The following is a 20,725-nucleotide window of genomic DNA, read 5'->3' on the forward strand; positions in this document are numbered from 1 at the left end:
TCCTCTTTCTGACGCACTCCAAACCACGGTCTCACAAGACGTGACCTAGGCCAGGCCGGGCCGGGCCGGGGATGCCGAGGGCGCCCGGCCGAGGCAGGCAGGCAGCCGCCAGGCCGCAGAGCTCCACCAGCCCGGCGCCCGCCGCCCAGGCAGGCCCGCCTAAGCTGCCCTGAGGCCGGCACACCGCGCACCACCGGCGGCGCTGGCACCGCCGCGCAGGCCTCGGGGCCTCAGGGCCGCTCAAGCCACCTGAGGTAACCCCGCACCCGGGCAGGAGGCCGCCGCCCTGCCGGCGCTGCAGCACAGCGCGCCTGAGCCGCTGCTGGCACCCGAACCCCCGCCGAGGAACCAGCCTGCCGGGACACCGTCCCACGACCCCAGACCCCCGACTCGGAGAAAGGAAGGGGCCGCCCGAGATCCCCGACGGGGCGGAGGAGAGAGCCCCCCCGCCGGGGAGGTGCGCATGCTCGTCCGTTCCGGGTGGAGAACGGCAAGACCTCCTGGCCGCCAGGGGGCGCCGCAGCTCGCCAGGTTACCCTCGGTCCCCGCCCTGCGGATTGTGGGAAGGGGGAGGGGGGCGAGGGCGTCTCCCGGCCGGCGTCACTCCCAGCATGCAGCGCGGCCCGCTCTTGCCCCTGCTGCCGCTGTCGCCGCCGCCGCCGCCGCCGCCGCTGCTGCCGGGGGGAGAAGATGGCGGAGGGAGGCGCGGCGGATCTGGAGACCCAGCGCACGGACGTGGCGGCGCTGCTCAAAACCGCCCTCCGCAAGGGCGACACCTGGTGAGGGAGGGGCGGGGGGAGGGTGGGGGAGGAGAGGGGATAGGCGGCTCCCTCCGCCCAGCCAAACGGCACCGGGGGCGGAGGGACCGACCTCCTTTCCCTCAGCCCTCCCGGTGGCGGCTCAGCCCCCGCGTAGCGCTGGGGGCGGCCGGGAAGGGGAAGGCGGGTGACGGGGAGAGGCGGGAAGCACCATTCCCTCCCTCCCCACACACGCTTCCTTCCCGCCGCTTTCAGCCCCTGTCAGGAGGGGACCGTCCGCCTCGGTGCGGTGGGGCCTTGACTTGGGCCTGAGCCGGGCCGGGCCGCGCCGCTGAGGCGCCCGGCGGGGGCAGGCACCGAGGTCAGCTCCCCGCCGGGCGGCGGGGGAGGGGAGGGAGCGGCGTGACTGGCGGGGCGCGGTGCCGGGTAGCGGCCCCGCATGGCGGCCCCGGACAGTGAGGGGCCCGGAGGCCGCGGGGGGTTGTAGGGGGCGTTTGTTTGGCCTCTCGGCGAGAAGAGCTGAAGGAGGGATTGAGGCGGAGGAGGGGGAAGAGCTCCGCTACCAGGCGTTTCTTCCATTATCTGGGCTGAAAGGAAGAAACGGCCCTGGCGTCACCTTCAAGTTGTCAGAAATTATATCTGTACCCTGGGTGGGGTGCCCTGAAGCCCGCCCGCGGCCAGGATAAACCTTAAATTTAAATTTTGTTTTGACCGTGTGTTAACTACCTAAGAAACAGCCCCCGAAGGTGCAAACAGGCCCTTATGATACCTGTACCACAATAAACGTTTAAAAAGATATGTTTTCCTAGTCGGTCAGAAAATATTTTTTAGTATGCAATACAGATTTTTAACAGGGTAATCCATGGTTGAGAAGAATTAGGTTAAATAAACGCATCTTTCTAGCGTGTATTTGGTAATTGAGCTTCTGTAGTTGTAGTTCTCCGAGGCTAGGAAATGGGACTTTTTTTTACAAGGTGGGGGGAGGGAACTGACACTTTTTCTACCACTCAACCTCTTCATCTCTTCCTGTGTGAAACTGTCGCCCAAAGACAAAGGCTGAAGCCTTAACTTACTGAAAACTAAGTATGAATACACAAAAGTAGAACTTGCCCACCTCATTTCAGCTGTCATCTCTCGCTGTTCCAGTTCTATAAAAGACTATATTTAACAGTGTTGATACTGCAGCATGTGTCAGAAGCATACATTCTGATGCATTATTCAAATACTGCTGAGTATATGTTCATTTTTGGCATACGAACAGGCTGCTCTTAAATTGAAAAAGTATGAGCAACTAGAAAAAGGAAATCAATTCACGTGGTAGTGTTGAAAATGACCAGCAGCAGTAAAAGGGTGCTCAGGTTTGTAATCTTCTACAAGATTTTTTTTTATTTTTTTGTTTCTGTTGGGTACTTCCCAAGTACTAAAAAAAATGTGTCAAACAGTTAATATTAGTCAAAGTGAAAGTAACTTTATGACAAGTTTACACGATGACTAAACTAGTAAGTTTACTGTGCTATATTTTTTTCAGTACATTAAATATTTTAACATGAAAAAATGAGTTAATTGGAACAGGCTTCTAAACATTCTCTGAAAATAAACGTATCTACCTGTGATTGTGACACTTTTATTAATCGAGTGTTTTAGAACTGAATAAGCTATGGCAAAGTCCTACTAGCTTTGACTAATCAACTATTAAATCTAACTACATGAATATGTATGCAAGTGTGTTCATAGGATTAGTACTTACAGCTATGTGTTTAACTTCATAAATTGAGGGGTATGTTTATTCCAAAGGCTTTTTTCAGAGGTATTTTGTCAATAGCTTTTTGATGTTTTGGGGCATCAGTAAGGAAACAGAACAGTTAAAATAATCGAAGTCATGATTCAGAGTTGCAGTTTTCATTCACTCTGTAGTAAATATTGCTGAAAAAAAATATGAGCAATGCCATGTCAGCTCATTCTGCTTGTTGAGTTTTAAAGCGCTATAATACAGTCCTTTTAAAATCACTGGCTTCTACTGAAAGTCTTGTCCATGCTCTTCGTAATTTAGAGTGTAGAGAACAATAAGCCATATAAGGAAAGTGTAAAGCTTTGGGGGTTTTCTCTAAGAAAAAAGGGAACTAGAGAATAGGGAAAAGAAAGGCAAGTCTTGTAATATCTTTAAGGAGGGCACTGAATTTCTTCATTAGTCCTTCATGTGCACTGTAGAGAGAAAGAAATGAAGCTGACTTGAATTGCAATGTTTTTAGATATTGGAAAAGAATTGATAAAATCGGGAAATATTTGAACAGGCAGTTTAGTAAGCTGTAGAATTTGTTTCATTGAATGTTTTTAAGAGTAGCTTGGGGATAGCATCAGTTAAAATATATTAGTTCAGTTGACAGAGACGACTAGTGTCTTTTGACTCTTCTGTCCTCGGGAGCAGGATTCTGGGCTAGTTTGTCTCAGTGGTCTTTTTTGCATTCCTTTATGGACAGTTTATAAATTAGATTACTAAACTAGGAAAGACTGAGGATTCTTCCACCTCTCCTTTTATCTTATTTTTCTAAACATACATTAAATAAATAGCAAATGTAAGCTTTTTCAATTAAGAACCTCCTTCATTTATTAGTAGTTTTAAATAATGTTGACTACTTTTATTAGTGAATTCAGCATTAAAAACCACACTGTCATTCCACGGAACTTGAATTATATGTAATTCTTTCTTCTTGCGATATTATCCAAAGGACCTTCAGGTTAGGTGGTTGGAGGACCTAGGATTTTGTTTTGGAAGAGAAGAAATGCTATATCTAATTGTATATCTCACATTTTAGGATCTGATATGATTACTTCTCAGTGTTTTGAAATTCTACTGATGCTTGGCAAATGAGAATTTTTGTTGTTTATAGAGATTTTTATCTCTCATTTGGAAAGACAAAAAATATTGTTACAGCTGCAGACTAATTTGAACTCAATCAGTGTCTTGCTGTATCTAGTCTCAGAAAGTGAAGAGCTGTTAATGTTCATCAAATTTTTAGCCACTGTATAATTTGCATGACCGACTGGTCTTGATGATGTCATTTAATGCCTTTGTAGCTGCAGTGGTATTCTTGAGAACCTTGCCAATTTTTTTTGTTTTTACAGTGTCACTGAGGTACAGTTTTCAACACTGAAAGTTATTGATCTTGGAACAATTTTCTTAAAGAAGTGATGAAGACTCTGTCAATTCTTCTGTGAATATCTCTCTAATTTCCTCCCCATATTGGCGTATTTCTTGTCTTTAAGACCACTTTCAGTCCTGCTTACCCTGTAGTTCCTGTTCTTCTGTGGCTCTCTTAGTCAGAGATGTTGTCTCAGTTACTTAAATATGACATTACAAACACTTTCATACTGTTTACTTTGCTACCTCTTAGGCATGTTGGCCCTCCATGGTCTAGAATGTAAGACCATGTTTCTTGCCATTAGGTATCACTTTCCAATAAATGGTTCATGTAATAGTGCCTAATAATGGCTAACAGCACAGCCTTAGCAGTCAGTTTCACCAATTTTTCTCTCTCCCAGAATTTCCCGACTGTGCTGCTTTCATCTGCTGCTTGCTGTAGCAATTTGTGAGCAGTTGAGAATATAGGTGTTATTTGTACTTTTAAAAGCAGTAACTTGGAAAAGAATTAGGATGTTGCAGTGGACAAATAACTGTCACAAGGAATTTATTTGGTGGCTAAGGGAACAAATGCAATCTTTAGATGTTTGAACAGGGAATACTGAGTAACAGTACAAAGATGTACTCTATACAGTAATATATTAGTTAAATCATTCATATTGTCCAGTTCTGCTGTGCACATGTCACAGAAGGGGCTCATTTGGAATAAGCTAAAAAAAAAATCTCAAAATTTAATGGAGGAGATGGAAGCTTTGCCTTTCAGAGAAAAGCTTTAAGAGCCTTTGTCTGTTTTGCTAGAATGTTGAGTCCTGCGCTGAACTACTTATATAAGAAGAAGATGTCTTCTAGGATAAGGCTTTTTAGATGAGCAGATAAAAATTTAAGACATTTAAGGAAGATGTTGATTTCCAGTCTTGCTAGCCAATGAATTTTAGTGCCAGTCATCATTTTACGGAGTGATGAGATAGATGCTTAATCTGTTCTTGATTTTTAAGACTTGCAAATTATGAAAACTACAGAAGTATAGTATTTTGTCTTCTTTCAGCTCTGTCTCTGATACGCATAACTTCTGAAGTTCTGGTGGGTCTAGAAGGAGTACTGTTGTTATACATAGAATACATTTCTTAGAAGGTTAAGAAAATATTCTCATTTTTTGCACTGTGAGAATTTTATTGTCTGTTTAATTGTAAAACTCAGTCACTGAAGAGAATAAGTAAAAATTTAAGTGGGGTAAAATTCCTTCCCAGTGAATAATAATAAGTAGATATGAAAAGTTCACCCCGAAAGGATTTCCCTTCCAGAAGTGTATTTAAAGAATTTCTCCCCCAAAAAATGTATAAGCATTTTAATTCTGGTTGCAATAAAAACTCGTGAATCTTGATGAACAGGCATACATAGCCCTACTTGAAAACCCTGCAGTGCCCGTCATTGATGATAACCTTGATGCTGAAGTGCTTAGCTTTAATAGTATTTTACAATGTGGTCTTCTCAGTGTTTTCCACATTTGATCATCCATCATTGTGCTGTACATGAACAGAATCTAGATTGAACATTAATGGAAGATTTTACTTGATTTCACTGAGAGCATGAGGAGGTGTCATGGACCTGCACCTCAATAACATTTGGAATAATATCCTAAACTGTTCTGATGGCTTCATAAAATGAGAAACAAGAACACTACGTCAGTGTTCCAAGGACAGAAATGAGAATTGGCTGCTTTTTTTTTTTTTCAAAATGAGGTCTAAGTTGCTGATCTTTGACTTTAAGACCTTGTGGTTGAAGTTTTGTGTTAGATTTGTCTCACTGCATATGGAATGGTGCAGCATTTCACCAACAGCTTATGAAGATATACAAAATATTCTGTTTTAAATTCTTCTGGGAGGATACTTGCAATGAAAATGTGTAGACAAAGATTTCTTAAAAATGGGAGCTAAGCGATATGGTTTTTTCTCTCTTTGACCCCTGGATTTTTTTCTTGTGGACTTACCTACATTTTGATCAAAATGATGGTTTGGTTTGTATGTGATAAAGTCAAATAATTATCATCATCTTGAACTTTCAAGAACTTGTTAATTCTGAAAAAAGAATTAATTTCAAAAGCATCTGTTAATCGTGAGTGTACTTAGTCAAGCAATTTTGGTTAGCCTAATCAGAGTAGAAATACAGTACAAACCCGCTCATACCTTTCTTATTTTTATAGTTGCAATTGTGCAGGAACAAAAATCGGATGCTGTACCTTTAAACAGGAGTCCTAATTTGCTTTCAGCAACACAGTTGTTCCACTTTGTTCTCAGCATTGCTTAATCTGTACTCACGAACAGTGAGGAGGGTAAAAAAAAAAAAAAAATCCTCACCTATCTCTCTGGACAATTTGCACAGTTTTGCTGTTAAAGGTGAGGTAGTTTGTGTTCAGAAGATACCATGTCTCAGCAGTACACAGTGATAGAATGAGTGACTCTCTGTGAGGTATCTTTATTGCATATTAGAGTTAACTGGTTCGATTTTGAAGTCAAAGGGCTGACCTGTCAGTCAATATAAATAAACCTAGGTTACGTGTTTTTTAATTCTGTCTATATAGAACTGAGAAATGCGTTCAGAATGCTGTTGACAGCAATGGAAAATACCAAGATCATAGTCATACTGTTCAAATATTTTTCTATCAATCTGGGTGTAAAGGTAAAGAATGAACACCGTTGTACTCTGTGATGTTGATGCTGTGTTAATAAGGTTTATTAAATCAAAATGTGCAGTAAACCACAGGTGAAGTTAAATTACGTGAAAAATTTACAAACCGTGAGAGAATTTTAGAAATCAATTAGCGACTTTCCTGCTGGTACTATTATTTTCGTTTGTTGAGAGGGCAATATCCATACATGGTCATGCATCTGTGAAATTTTAAAACTTGCGTAAATTTACTACTGGTTTTTATTATTTGTTGAATTTTTGTGTAAGAAATGAATGTGCATTTACAAGTGTAATAGTTTCATTCTTTTGTTCATGTAAATTAATTTACAAAGGCTGTAAGTAATCCCACTTTGGGCTGTCCTAAGTTTCTATACATGATTATTCATCAGGATAGTCTTTTGTTGGTAATTTTAATTGACTGGCCCAATATGAACATTTATTTGGATTTAATGCATGGCTGTCCGCTGGTAATTGTGTTTTAATACTTGAATATTTTGTATAGGAGTAAAAGGACCAAAATATTTGTTGCTGCTATGACTATATTGTGAAAGATAATAAAATAAGTACTCTGTAATTTGTAGATTATATTGCAGAAACTCTAAGTCCAGTAATTGATGAGAACACAAGCAGGAACCAGGCTAATGGCCCTTAATCACAGAGATGAGCAGTCCTTTGTAAATGCCAGAAATAATCACTATTTCATCACACTCCAGTGGGACCCAAAGAATAACAATACCTGCAGTGAACTGTTTTCTCAGTGTTGTTGTCTATAGGGGCTATATGAGGTTGGAATAATTCATCGAAACTCATCCTAAAGATAGATTTAGTCTGTTTAGTGTCTTCAGCTACATCAAGTTTAAAGTAGCTATGACTTTTAACTTTTTAATGTTGGTTTACAGTATTTCTAAACAAACCTGTTTGCCTCAAACCATGAGAATAAAGTAAAAGATCACATGTTTTTATATAGCTTTGAGGGATATAGTCTTTTACAAGAAAATAATATTAACTAAAAATAGTTTAAGGTCAAATGTAATCTGTGCTTTGAAAACAACCTAAGCATAGGAAAACAGGAAGAGGAAAGTAGATTGAAATGTTAAGCATTATGCTTTGTCAATACTTGCCAAGAAATTGTTCAACTAAAAGATTGTTTTTTAAAGAAAAGTTATGCTTAAATGGGAATATAGTATTGAAAAATAGCTTCTGTGTGGGATGAGCTAGGTATGACCAACAGTTATCATTGCTTTTCAAGGAAATGAAGTGATATGTAATATCAGAAGATATCAAAGAACATTCTAATTCTATTTTTCAACCCCTTTGTGCGATCAATGGACTCGTGCTAGCCTGAATTAAGATTGGGAGATGAGCAAATGCAATCTGTGAGGACCCTCAGACCTCAAGTTAGGCTTTTTGTCATCAGACACTGGAAGGAGAATGTGGTTGTAGCTTATATTTGCAAGGTTCAGAATTTCATCTTTTTATTCTCTGCAGTGATAACACTGAATCCATATGATATCAAAACCTGTTTTGTATCAAAGGGAGAACATATGCTTTGGTAAAATATGTTGCAATGTGCTGCACTTGTGATTGCTTAGGTTTTCTGTGTCTTTATGTTCAGAACAAATTCCACTGTTGTGGAATGTTCTAAACATACTCTGCAAATTCTGATGTGTTGCACATCTGTAAAGGTAGTATAGACCATGGTTACACAAGCTCCTCTTGTGCACTGGAAGGATATGAAATTTTCATAGAACATCTCAAGTTGGAAGGGGCCCATAAGATTGTTGAGTCCAGCTCTATGCTCCTCACAGGACTACCTAAGGCTAAACCATATGACTAAAAACATTGTCCAGATGCTCCTTGAACTCTGACAGGCTTGGTGCTGTGACCACTTCCCTGAGGACCCTGTTCCAGTGACCGACCACCCGTTCAATGAAGAACTTTTTCCTAATGTCGAATCTGAATGTCCCCTGATGCAAGTTCATTCATTTTTGTTGTATTCAGTATCTGGCATTTCAGGGGACTCGAGTATAAATTGTCCCTTGTATGTTATAATCTGCTTCAGACAGGCAAGAAACACTTCACAGATGAGAGCAGATATATCTGGTGAAGAGATCTGAAGGTCCGCTGTGGAGTGAACGCTGTGTACCGAAGTAGGCCAGACTTGACCTGGGAACATGTTCACGAACATGTTCTATAGTTTTTTGATTCTGCTTGCTCAAAGAAAATTTCAATTGCTTTAAGGATGCATGGTACAACTATGAGAAAACACCTGAAACTAATTAAACTGTACAAGTATTTCCAATGTTATTAATACCTAAAATATCATATTTAAGTATAATTTTCAGCAAATCATACATGTATAATTTTGATTACTTTTAGGTTGAGGTTTGGGGTTATTCCAGTCTTTATGTATTTCTTTTATCAACTTGTTGTCTCTGAGTGACTTTAGTATAATCAAACTTGGTTGTACTGTTTTCATCAAGCACATCAAATAAATCAGTTTTATTTAAAATGCCTATAAATGTCATGCTGATTTAATCAGTTCACCTTGTTGTGAAGTCGTCTTAGTTTTTAAGGTTTGCCCCTCAAAACATTATATCCAGAAATTTGAGACAGATCTCTCCTTCAATCTCTGCTACAAATCCTCCAGGTGTGTTTTACCTGTGAAGGTGGGTTGGTTATCTTGCTCACTGGCTTGACTGATGACATCTGAGAGCGCAATACTTGTGTTTCCTGCTTGAGTGAAATCTTGATTCCATCAGAGTTAAGTAACAAACATTTCTTAATCATCGTTTTAAAAAAGGAATAGGCCATATTTTTTAGCTTTGCTAAGGTGTCCTGGGGTAGATACCTGTAAGGTCTGCAGTTCAAAAACTCGTATAACATTAGACTGGTTCGGAACTCTTTCCTATATTGGGTAATAGTAACAAAAATAAAAGCAAAACATTGTACCAAGTTTAATGTACAGGTATTTTATGTCTCTGTTTTACTAATGCATGGTATGCTATTCTTGTATCTGGGACAGCACATATTCAGTGAAGCGTATCTGGTCTCAAGTGCATGCTACAAGTTTTTAATAATTTTCCCCTAAAGAGTGATCTAAAAAGTGATCAAAACTTATTTAAGAAATGAGGTTTTAGCACATGTAGTTCTGTTTACTTGTGGTATGTCTTTTCCTCTTAAATTACTGAATGTCCCTCTTAGGTATTACTTAGTTTTCAGGTGGTGAATTGTATCATGGATATAACAGTGATGAAAACATAAATTAAGTTGCCTTCTTATGGTTCGCCTGTTGTGTAGATGAGTGGTCTTGTTGATCTTGGTGAGAATGCTATATTGAATGTGTTTGTAGCATGAAAATCTATGGTCCATACACTTCTGATTTTTATTTTTTTTCCTTAATGCTAAGAAGGCTGGATTTTAGCTATGCACTTTAAGTGCTTCAGCAGTTTGATCCCCTAAGCTGAGTGTGGTGTAATTGCATTAACTTTTTTTGCAGCATAATATTTAACATGGTATATGCTTTTTGCGTAAAGATGAGGGAAGTGTATAGCATTTGAATGCAAATTTGTTTTCCCTAAAATGTTATTAGAAAAATAGTGTTTCATCTATTGATTAAGAACAAGTTGTTGTAAAGGAGGAAGATTACAGCTACTGTGACTATATTGCGTAGTAACTCAAAATAATTTCTCTTGCCTGTATCGGATTACTATTGAAGTAAAAACAGCAGAATGCTCATTAAAATGCCTAATATGTATAAAACGTATATATACATGTTCATATGTATGCACATACACACGTTAATTTACTGTAAGAATACACAACTACAGTGTTTGTTAGCATTTTTCAAAATGTGATATACTGAGTTTGCACTTGAGAACATCCGTCTGAGAATAAAGACTCTGTACTTCTTTAAATTAAGAAGTCTAAACAATGTTGGTAGATCCTGAGTCAAAAGCAGTTATCTCTAAATAGAAAATAAACTGATTACTGGACTTACATAAGTATTCTGCTTACTTTTGTTTATAAAGGATGTTAAAGAGCTGAATATTGAGGTAGTGAGTAAGGCAGTACTTTCTAAGCTATAATCTGTGGTCAGCAAGTAGTTCACTAGGCTCTGGTAAGACGTATAGTAATATATCGAATATATAATAGTTTTGTTTCAGGTTTGATTATTGGAGTATGATGTGGTCTGTAAGAAATCCTGAGAACTGGCAGTGGCCCATTTGCTCCTTATCCTAATAAATTGATCTACCTGGTTCATTGTATTTAAAAATTAGTACAAAGAGATAAATATATACTCTTTCATATCACAAGCAATATTAACCAAAGTATTAAGCTTTGCCCTAGAATGCACACAAATTTCATTATCTTCCCTTTTTCAGTCTTTTCATTATTCTTCAGTAGAATGCATCTTGCAAAAAATGCATGTGCACTCTTATTTATCTGAAAGCAATCAGTTTAATTATGCTTTATAGATATTAACTTATTTTTTCACAGTTGTAGAATTCAATCTTACAATAGTGTTTTGCACCAGTTAGCTTCTTTTTTTAATTGTTCCCTGCAGCTTTGTCCATATGTCCAAAATATACCAGTCTAGCAAAGTCTAACTCGGTGAATTCAAGTAAGAAAACAGGAAAGGACAAAGTAAAAGACAAAGTAGCTTTGAGTAGCTTTCAGATTTTTGGTGTTCATTCATTCTTCATTTTGCTTTTCTCCATTGTACTACTGGACAGACTTTGCTCAGGGAATCTCAAACTTCGTGTGACTTTTTTTTATGATTTGGTTGTCCTTCAGTGTTTTCTTTCCAGGACAGGAACTTGACTGTGCTGTTTAGTTCTTATCACACTTACATACTTGCATAATTTATAGGTTGCCTTTCAACTTTTTTATGCTAGAAGTATTAATCTTTTATTTGGGCATGTAAGTACAAATTCCTAAATATGAAGAGAAGTGATGTAAGTTCTTGCATTTTATGTTAGGAAACAGAAATGTTCCAACTTTTCAGTTAGAGAGGGCTGTAAAGAGACATTGCAGAGCAAAATTTGGTTGGTGGCAAAATTAATTGGATGTGCAAGAATAAAGTTGATTAACTGTTGAAATAGGTAATGGTGAACACTTAAAATCTAGGAACAGCGGGCCCCAAGCTTTCTTGCACTGTTAAGTCCAATTATCAAAATTTTCTGTAAGCCACTGTGTTACTGGTGTATGATCAGACATTTAACACGCAGCATTTGAAAATGAATATGGTTCTACAGGAGCAGTAATTTGTTAAGCATTAATTAAAACCATGGTCACTTTGCCTATATGGTAATTTCCCTTCTGTGTAAAATGATAGCTTTCCTTCTTTAAGATTCATAGTTCGTTCAAACTTAGATCAAGAAAGTAGAGGCTATGGGATCGAGTAGGGGGCAAGGCAGGCAGGTTTGGTGGTAGAATGGATGCCCGAGGGTGACTGCATTCATAACCACACGTAGTTACGGCTCTTACAGAATAGTGCTGGATGGCTGCAGCAGAAGAGAAAGGTGAGAACGCTGCTGGCCTTGAGTATGTTCATAAGGCTGAAAACTTTGTGTATAAAGCAAAAGGCAAGATTAATCAAATTCGGTATCCCTTTTTTCATTTACTAAAGAAAAATGAGTCAAATATTAAGAGGCTGTTATAAAAGGAATTGGGATTTGTACAGGCAAATGTGGGAAGAACTGCTGCTACTTGTACTTTAAAAAGAAAAAGACACAAATATCAATGATTCCATTAAAGTAACATCAGGCTTGTTCTGGCAAACTCCGGGTAAAGGGAGAATTATCTTTACTATCGGACTTCTATATTCAATTACATATGCACTGCGTAGAATAAAGTCACTTAATTTAACGTGGTCATACCAATTCAGACTTCCGGGGAGAGTCTAGTGTCTGCTTTTCTATTCCATGAAATGGAAGATAACACTCATTTAATTGCAACAGTTAGTTATTTTTTGGTGAAAATTTGTTTGTAGAGATCTGATTTTTCTTTCGTAATTTTCAAGTGACCTATCTTTGTGGTGTTCACTGAATTCTTAAATTCGTACTCATGTAGTCTTTAAATTAAATAGGCTAAATTGCCTTTTGCAGGCTTCTGTCTGCTGTATTCTCTTCCCCCCTCCCATTTCTGGGTAGTAGATGAATGTGGCATACCTTGGGCATGAATTGGACAGAGAATCTGTTACACCAAACACTTTAAAACCTTCCTGCATTCACTGTTGAGTCTGTACCTTCAAAAGCATTCTTTTCTTCATTGAACCAGGTCATATCTGAAGACATCTGCATCTGATCATTGATTGTGGAAAAGGAAGCGTGTCTTACCTCTGTAAAATGTAAACCTAATGTGTTTCATTTTTTTCTCTCCTTCTATTGCCGAATTACTTAGGAGGACTTTATGATAGTAAAAATATAATAGAAAGCTTCCAGTAACAAACACGCCAAATATTTCAAAGCATACTGGGTAGCTGTTAACGATGTTGCTTCACTTCCTTTATCTATTACATGATGGCAAACATGGTGTTTTCAAGGGACTTTTCAAGTTTTAATCTTTGTATCTTTGCTTTCATTTGATATTTAAAAAAATAATCATACTCTTTTGGGTTTGGGTTTGTGTTTTTTTGGTTTTTTTTTTTAGTGGAATGCTTGTTTAAACAAATAATAATGCCAAATTTTAAATTACATGCAGGTATCATGTAATATGCCTGTTTTCACAAACTGGTAGGTTTTGATAGTTGAAGTTGTTTCTCATGTGAGTTCTCAAACTCACAATTTGAGGTTTGTCGTTTCATAGGTTTTGCTGCAGTGATCATTAAATCTGCTACAGTGTTAGGAGAACCTGAAAAGTTAAGTTCAGAAGAGGCTTTTACATAAGACAGTAAGGCTTTATTTTGATACTTTCTTGTGTTGCAAAATGAGGTTTTCTGTACACAAAGATCTGAATTATTTTGATAAGCTCATTGCTTTGTTGGGTAGGTCTTGTAACGTCACTGAACAGCATAGACAATGGAAAGTGGTCAAGAACTCAGTGTATTCTAACTGAGTGAGCTTGATTCTTGAAGTGTGAAATATGTGTGGAACTGGAACTTACTCAGATTTGAACTAGGTAAATTTTACCTTTTTTTTCCAGCATTTATGAAGTTTAAATCTGTTTGGGTTTGTAATAGCCTGTTCTTATCTTTTTACTGTGTTTCATCCCAAATTTCACCATCTTTAGTGCAGCTTAGCCATGTCCAATCCTGTTTCCTATTACATCCTAAACATGCTCTAAACAAAACATGTCAAGGGAACTCTGCCACAAAACTGAAATAATCAGTGCTGGGCCAGGCTATTCTAGAATGATTCTCTATTGTCAAATCATAGTGAAGTTAAATATCTCGTCTTTCTGTAGTAGGACTTCAAACGGTGCTGTTTTATTACCGATTTGGTGGGACGCATTGTGGCCAAACCACCCTGCTAAGTCACTGTCTGTTTCTGAGGTTGGTAAGAGTGGAAAAGGACATTTTTGTAGGAAAATACTTTTCATGTACATTTCCTTAATAGTATTTAAAACTGATTTTTCTTTAATATATAATTTTGGTTCAAAAAGCAGTTTGAGGGTGTTTTCTGACTGCTTTAAGTGTTTAAAATTTCAGAAAGAAATAGTGTGTTGCAAGTTCAAGGACAAAGTCGTGTACAGAACAATTTCAGAAGAGATGGCAACTCGTAGCAATTGATGACTCTTGAGCAGTAGTAACAGGTTATGAAAGTAGAATAGATACAAGACCAAGTGTTACTCTGTGTGGTGGTCAAGGTACATGCTTCACAGTATGGCTGGCAATGGTGAGGGAGAAATTTGGTCCCTAACCAAAGGTCTTACACTGGCACAACTATGTCTGTAGCAGTTGAGACATGGCTCTGCCTTTGCTATTTATGTTGTTTGCTTAGGGTAGTTACAAGCTAAGGCTAGGAGTAATTTGTTCACAGACTCATTATTACTGTTGATGTAATCATATTTCGAATCAAGATTGTTTACCATGTGAATTAGGGTGGTGTTGTCATAGATGTTGTAAAGGTGCCTTTGAGACCTTAGTCTTTGATGTCTTTGAAGGATTGTAGGGGAAGTAAGCATCCAAAAGCCTGTGATTATCTTATGTATAGCTTTCTAATGCCTTCTTCCTCTTCCTTTCCAAAGGACTTTTACCTAGAGATTAACACTTAAGAATACGTTCTGTAGAAACTGAAAAATTGGTGCTTATTGAGAAAAGAAGCTGATAAGTTGACTACAAAGGATCCCACTTAATGGGATTAGTAGTATTTCCTTCTTTACCAGAAGTTTGCTAGCAGTACTTCTGGAGGCTGACTCCAGGCTTGATCTGTGTGTGTTAGAGAGAAAAACTGGACTTGAGAAGAAGAAATAAGTCAAGATTTACGTATCTTAGGTTTGTTAGTTCTTACTGTACTTAACATCATTTAGAAACACAAGTATAAGGCCCCTCTGATGTATTTTTTTTTTTTAAACCTATTCAGTAAAATGTATACTCAAGCAATGTGTGTATTTCTTTGGTTACAAGAGTTGTGGGCGTTAATGTTTTTGTTCTGTGTTTTTCCATGGTGTTTGTGAGTAACTCCTACAGAATGATTGCCTAATAACACTATATGTATTAGCAGACTAGTATTTGAATCACCAGGAAGTTCTGGTGTCTCTTAAAGGTTCAATAGCATATTATTGGTGTGCTACAAATAAGAGTTCCGTAGTCCCAAAGAAAAGAATGAGGATTACCTGTTATGTTTATAGTTTGAACTAGCATTTCATCCTGATAGTAGTATTCTGACATGTACTAGGGTAGTAGCAAAAGGGTTGGTACAGACCAGACAGAAGCAGGTGGATACTTTTAGGGAAGAGAAATAACGAACGTGGTGTCTTTTAAATAAAATAAAATCTGAGGATTATTGAACAAATCTGATATCTTGATCTTAAAGAAATTTTGGACAAAAAGATATAAAATGTAGGTATTGCTGGACTTCATATGGCAACAGTTTAATCAGGGTAGAAACACTGTGGAGCTGAGTTTAGAGATAGCCCTTTATATGTAAGTGTGAAGTTGATAATTATATGTAGGAGGAACATCTAGTACTGCCTCAAAAGCAGAATGTTTGCTGCATGTGTTGATGCTGACTCAAAGGAAGAAAACACTTAAGACTGTAGTTCTTGACAGGACACCAGAGTTCTAAGGTTTTTCAACTAGCATATGAATGTTATAGATAAAACTCCATCAGGAAAAAATATTTTATTAAAAGTTATCTCTCATTTTTTAAAGGGCTGTCCAATTATACATATTTAAGTTGAGTCTCCTGAATTCACAAATCGAGAACAGGAATTAAAGCTGATGACATTTCATGCTAAAAAGGGAAATGTTTTTTGAACTTGCCATTCTTCTACTTCTGATATGCTGTATTGGCAGTCTTGCAAAACTGTTTAGCTGCTGTGATTAGTGGGATATTTAATTGCCCACAATTAAAGTCCTTGTTGGTAGGATATGCTGATGATGGTTAGCAGTCCAGACAAAAACATTCTTCATTTTGCAAGGCTGATGGATACAAGTGCATTAATACGAATTAATTGGTACTGTAAAAAGTAGTAGCATGACAATAATTAACTTGTATGTCTTCTTCTATTTAAGGTATCTAGTGGATAGTCGCTGGTTCAAACAATGGAAAAAATATGTTGGATTTGACAGCTGGGACAAATACCAGATGGGAGATCAGAATGTGTACCCTGGTCCTATTGATAATTCTGGACTTCTCAAAGGTAACTGCTTCTGACTGTATAATAAGCCAATGCTAACCTTTGGTGCAGGTTTGTCACAGATTGTTCGTCTTTTGTAGTTGATTGTGCAAATGAGTCTCGGCATTTATGAAGGTGAAACTTTTTGTTTGTTTGTTTTCAGACCATGACAAGGGAACTGGAATAGATTTCTCTAACAAATTACAACTTTATAAATAAAATTATTGGGACTTCTTTGCAATGGTAACAGAATATTTAATAATTTACAAATTACTGGTTTAAAGTGATATTTTGGGAGCTGAAATTTAGTGAAGTTGACAAATAGCTAGCGCGAGTTCACTGAGATATTTTTTAGCTTAACTAAATTGGTTGATTTAAAATAACATTTTTTAAGTTGAACTCTAAAATTTCATTTTGTAAATGAGCCCCAAGCCCTTACTTTGATTCTGGAACAATTGAAGAGGTATTATGCAGTTCAGTGATAATATAAAGTAGTCTGAAGTGATAGAGGATAATTTCCACATTTTTTATGGTCTTCTAAGTATGGTTAAACTCTGTCACTGTAAGTACTCGGGTCTGACTGCCTTTTCCTGAACTGTAGTCAGCTTCTTGGACACAGGTCTCAGAACACTTTCCCAGATATTTTAATCCTTAGGTCAAATTCTATATTTAATATCTGGTGTTCAAATACCATTAGAGTCGTTAATATTTAATCTGCAAAATCTAGTGGATACAAAATCTAGCAGATGATTGGTTTCCTTCTTTGCAGTTGCAGGTAACGTAATAGTACTGCATAATTTCTTTGCACATAATAATACAAATTTTTACAGCTTCATGGGGTTTATGATGAACTCTGACTTTATTAATTCAAAACTTTTCAACTGTAGTTAATATCACATTATTTTACAAGTTAAAGATGATTGCTTCTTTCATAGGACTTGTCATACCATGTTGCACTAGTTGTCAGTGTGAGTGTGCAAGTCTGACAGTGACTAGTATCATTGCCTTTGAAGAAGGTCCTGTTTGTCATGCACGTCTGTATGTTCTCTTCCATCCACAAACTTAAAAGTCGTTTGCTCCAGAGGAGTGATGTGTTTTGTTTTCTGAAATGTGAGTATCTAGATCTTTCATACATTCTTGCAGTAAATCTAGCAGTGAGGCAGGCATGTTCAGGTGATACTTTTCAGTTGAAATCAGATGTGGCAAGGTTTTTTTTATCCTCAGTGAGGCAGTGTCAGTTTATTCTCTCTTTTGTGTCTACCCACTTTTAAAAAAAAGGTGATTTCTAGATGTGCAAAGAACTGTGTTAGTTGATCTGTATTATTTATAACTTGATCTACATACGTGTTCAGATTACTGTGGATGTGAAGCCTATATTAGGGTTAGCTGGCCAAATCTAGAGTCATGTTAGCCATTTTGCTAAAAACTCCTGAAAACCTGTGTTCTATCATTTTGACACTGCCAATACCCCTTTCAAAATAAACACAGCATCGAGGTTTATGAACTTCACTTTTTGCTCATTCATGGTTCTAAAACTATGGCTCTGCATTTGACAGTGATACCGTGCATCCAATTACTGTCTGACATCTACTGTTTGGTATGAAGGCAGTTTTAAAATTAAGGGCGTTAGTGCTCAGCAAGTAGTAGCTGTCTCCTTCACCTGCTGCAAATCTATGTACTAGGTTTCCTATGTAGCAGAAATTGAACCTGAAAATGTCTAGTTTTTAATGTGCCTGTCTTTGGCACATAGTATGCAGTAGTTGCTTTCATACTGCCTTCCTTAAATGTTAAGTCTGAAAATTTGCAGCTGATTTAAAGAATGAAATAATCTAAAATGGGCGTGCTTTCTCAGATATTCTGCAGTGTAATGCTCTGAAAAGGAAAACTGTTATTAATTTCAAGAAAGAGTGATTCCAGGAAACTGAAGCAGTATGTTGTACTGATATTACTTAAATGCTGCTCCCTTATTTCCACAACATTTGAATGAAGTGAAAGCAGTGGAAATTAACAGGTAGAGATTCCAGTTAATTTCAACATATGCAAAAAATGTTGTTGAGTGTAATGGAATGCACACGTACCATCTTCAAAAGAAAAGCTACATAGTCAACTTCAGGTTAACAAAGCAAGCACAAGAAGTAGTCGTTTAAAGTAGCTGATCGTTCATCATAGAAAACAGTGTTGAGTCGTCAGAGGACCTCTTTGAGGGAATAAAGTTCTGAAAAAAATTATAAACCACAGAGCCTTTAAACCAACTGAAGGTGCATCAAGTGCAGGTAGAGTAGGGAGATTTCTAGAATCTTGATAAGCTGAATCTTGTTTACTCCTCCCACCAGGAAGTGAACACATCTCTTAAATGTCCTCAGTAGTGTTGCCTTCCTACAGAAGAGGCCATGTTGAAACATGTTTTGTTAATTTCTAATACAGGAAAAAAAAAAAAAGCTGAGTTGTTATTATTAAAGGACCTTTACTTTGTAAGTGTGCCTTCTTTAATGCTCAGGATAATTTTTTTAACTGAAGTCACATTATGCTGTGTTTGTTCAATCTGCAAAGGAGAAATGAGCAGTACAGAAATGTGGTCAAACGAGAGGACCTCAGTACTTCTCATATGCACATAGCACCCACATATTTTTGTCCTTGCAGAAAAATTAAGGTAATAGTATTAGTTTCCTTAGAAGTATTACTTAAAAAAAAATCAAGAGGAAGACCAATACTTGAAGTAATTTGAGATTATTTAAGGTGACTTTTATGCTCAGTTCTAATTGTGCAGTGTAATTCTGCAGTTCATCCACATAGGACAATGAAAATAAATAGACTGTATATTTATTGCAGTCTTATTTATTCTTTATATGTAGTCTGTTTATTTTCATACCTCATTAAATGTTATCCTTATTCATTCTTTGGAGCTTAATGTGTGGGTCTCACTGTTTGATATCCCTCTGTACAGAGGGGTGTTTGCTGGCCTGTAGTTGGGTACTTCCAAACGGGAGACGGCTGCCATAATTGTCTGAGGCTCACAGTGGCTCAGATCTGAAACTCTTCCACTTACCACTGTAATAAGTATTGAACCGAAGGTAATAGCACGCTACTTATGTAAAGAGGTTGCCAAGTTGTACTTCTTTCAAGTGCTGCACTTTGCTGCCGCTGTGAAGAATTTTGTAGGGACTGTGTTTCCAGAGCACGTAGGATCCTTTAAGTAGGAGGGTTGTACCATGTTATTTTCCCAGTCTGACATTTGGGTCACAACAACCCCATGCAGCGTTACAAGCTTGGGGAAGAGTGGCTGGAAAGCTGCCTGGCAGAAAAGGACCTGGGGGTGTTGGTAAACTGCCAGCTGAATATGAGCCAGCAGTGTGCCCAGGTGGCCAAGAAGCCCAACAGCATCCTGGCCTGTATTAGAAATAGTGTGGCCAGCAGGAGTAGGGAAGTGATCGTCTCCCTGTACTTGGCACTGGTTAGGCCTCACCTCGAGTACTGTGTCCAGTTTTGGGCCCCTCACCACAAAAAAGACATTGAGATTCTGGAGCGTGTCCAGAGAAGAGCAACGAAGCTGCTGAGGGGTCTGGAGAACGAGTCTTAGGAGGAGTAGCTGAGGGTGCTGGGGTTGTTTAGCCTGGAGAAGAGGAGGCTGAGGGGAGACCTCATTGCTCTCTACAGCTACCTGAAAGGAGGTTGTAGTGAGGTGGGGGTGGGTCTCTCCTCCTAAGTAACAGGTGATAGGACAAGAGGAAATGGCCTCAAGTTGTGCCAGGGGAGGTTTAGACTGGATATTAGGAAAAGTTTTTACACTGAAAGGTTTATTAAGCATTGGAACAGGCTGCCCAGGGAAGTGGTTGTGTCACCATCCCTGGAGGTATTTAAAAGACGGGTAGACGTAGTGGTTAGAGATATAGTTTAGTGATGTTTTTTTGTCAGAGTTAGGTTGATGGTTGGACTAGATGATCTGAAAGGTCCCTTCCAACCTAGGCAATTCTATGATTCTTTAGAGTAAATGACTTCAAACTTTGTCTTGTATCTACTGTAACTACCCATTTCTGCATTTTCAGTGAAGGATGCAACGGTAGCATGAAATGGAAGTATCCATGGTGATACAGGAATATGTGTGAAGTGGGTGGAGAAATGGATTGGTTTCTCTGAAGGCTATGATGGTGTGTGATAACAAGTTAGGTGCTTATGATTGCATGAGGATATGGAGTTGTCACTTGGGTTCGGGAGTGTAGGAATGCTACCTGTAATAGGTGTGTTATGCATGAACTGGATAGCTTGCAAATAGTTTCAGAAGAGTTTTGCTTTGAATACCATAATACTGAGAACATAACTGTGACTCAGAAATTTTTTTTTCTTCTATTTAGTTGAAAAATGT

General features: G+C 38.4%; 1 protein-coding gene across 3 annotated transcripts in view; it reads left to right on the forward strand.

The window, feature by feature from the left end:
* Nucleotides 1–571: 571 nt before the first annotated feature.
* USP15 (ubiquitin specific peptidase 15) overlaps nucleotides 572–20,725 on the forward strand; it is a 64,595-nt gene continuing 44,441 nt past the window's right edge. For all 3 annotated transcript variants that reach the window (XR_012585086.1, XM_074571310.1, XM_074571379.1), the window contains exons 1-2: nucleotides 572–779; nucleotides 16,262–16,389. Coding sequence is in view for 2 of the 3 variants with exons in the window: in XM_074571310.1 (XP_074427411.1) it covers nucleotides 691–779; nucleotides 16,262–16,389 (217 nt within the window). In the remaining variant the exon portion in view is untranslated. The remainder of the gene's footprint in view (nucleotides 780–16,261; nucleotides 16,390–20,725) is intronic.

The sequence above is a fragment of the Larus michahellis genome, chromosome 1, assembly GCF_964199755.1.
Source record: "Larus michahellis chromosome 1, bLarMic1.1, whole genome shotgun sequence".
Classification (NCBI taxonomy): Eukaryota; Metazoa; Chordata; class Aves; order Charadriiformes; family Laridae; genus Larus; species Larus michahellis.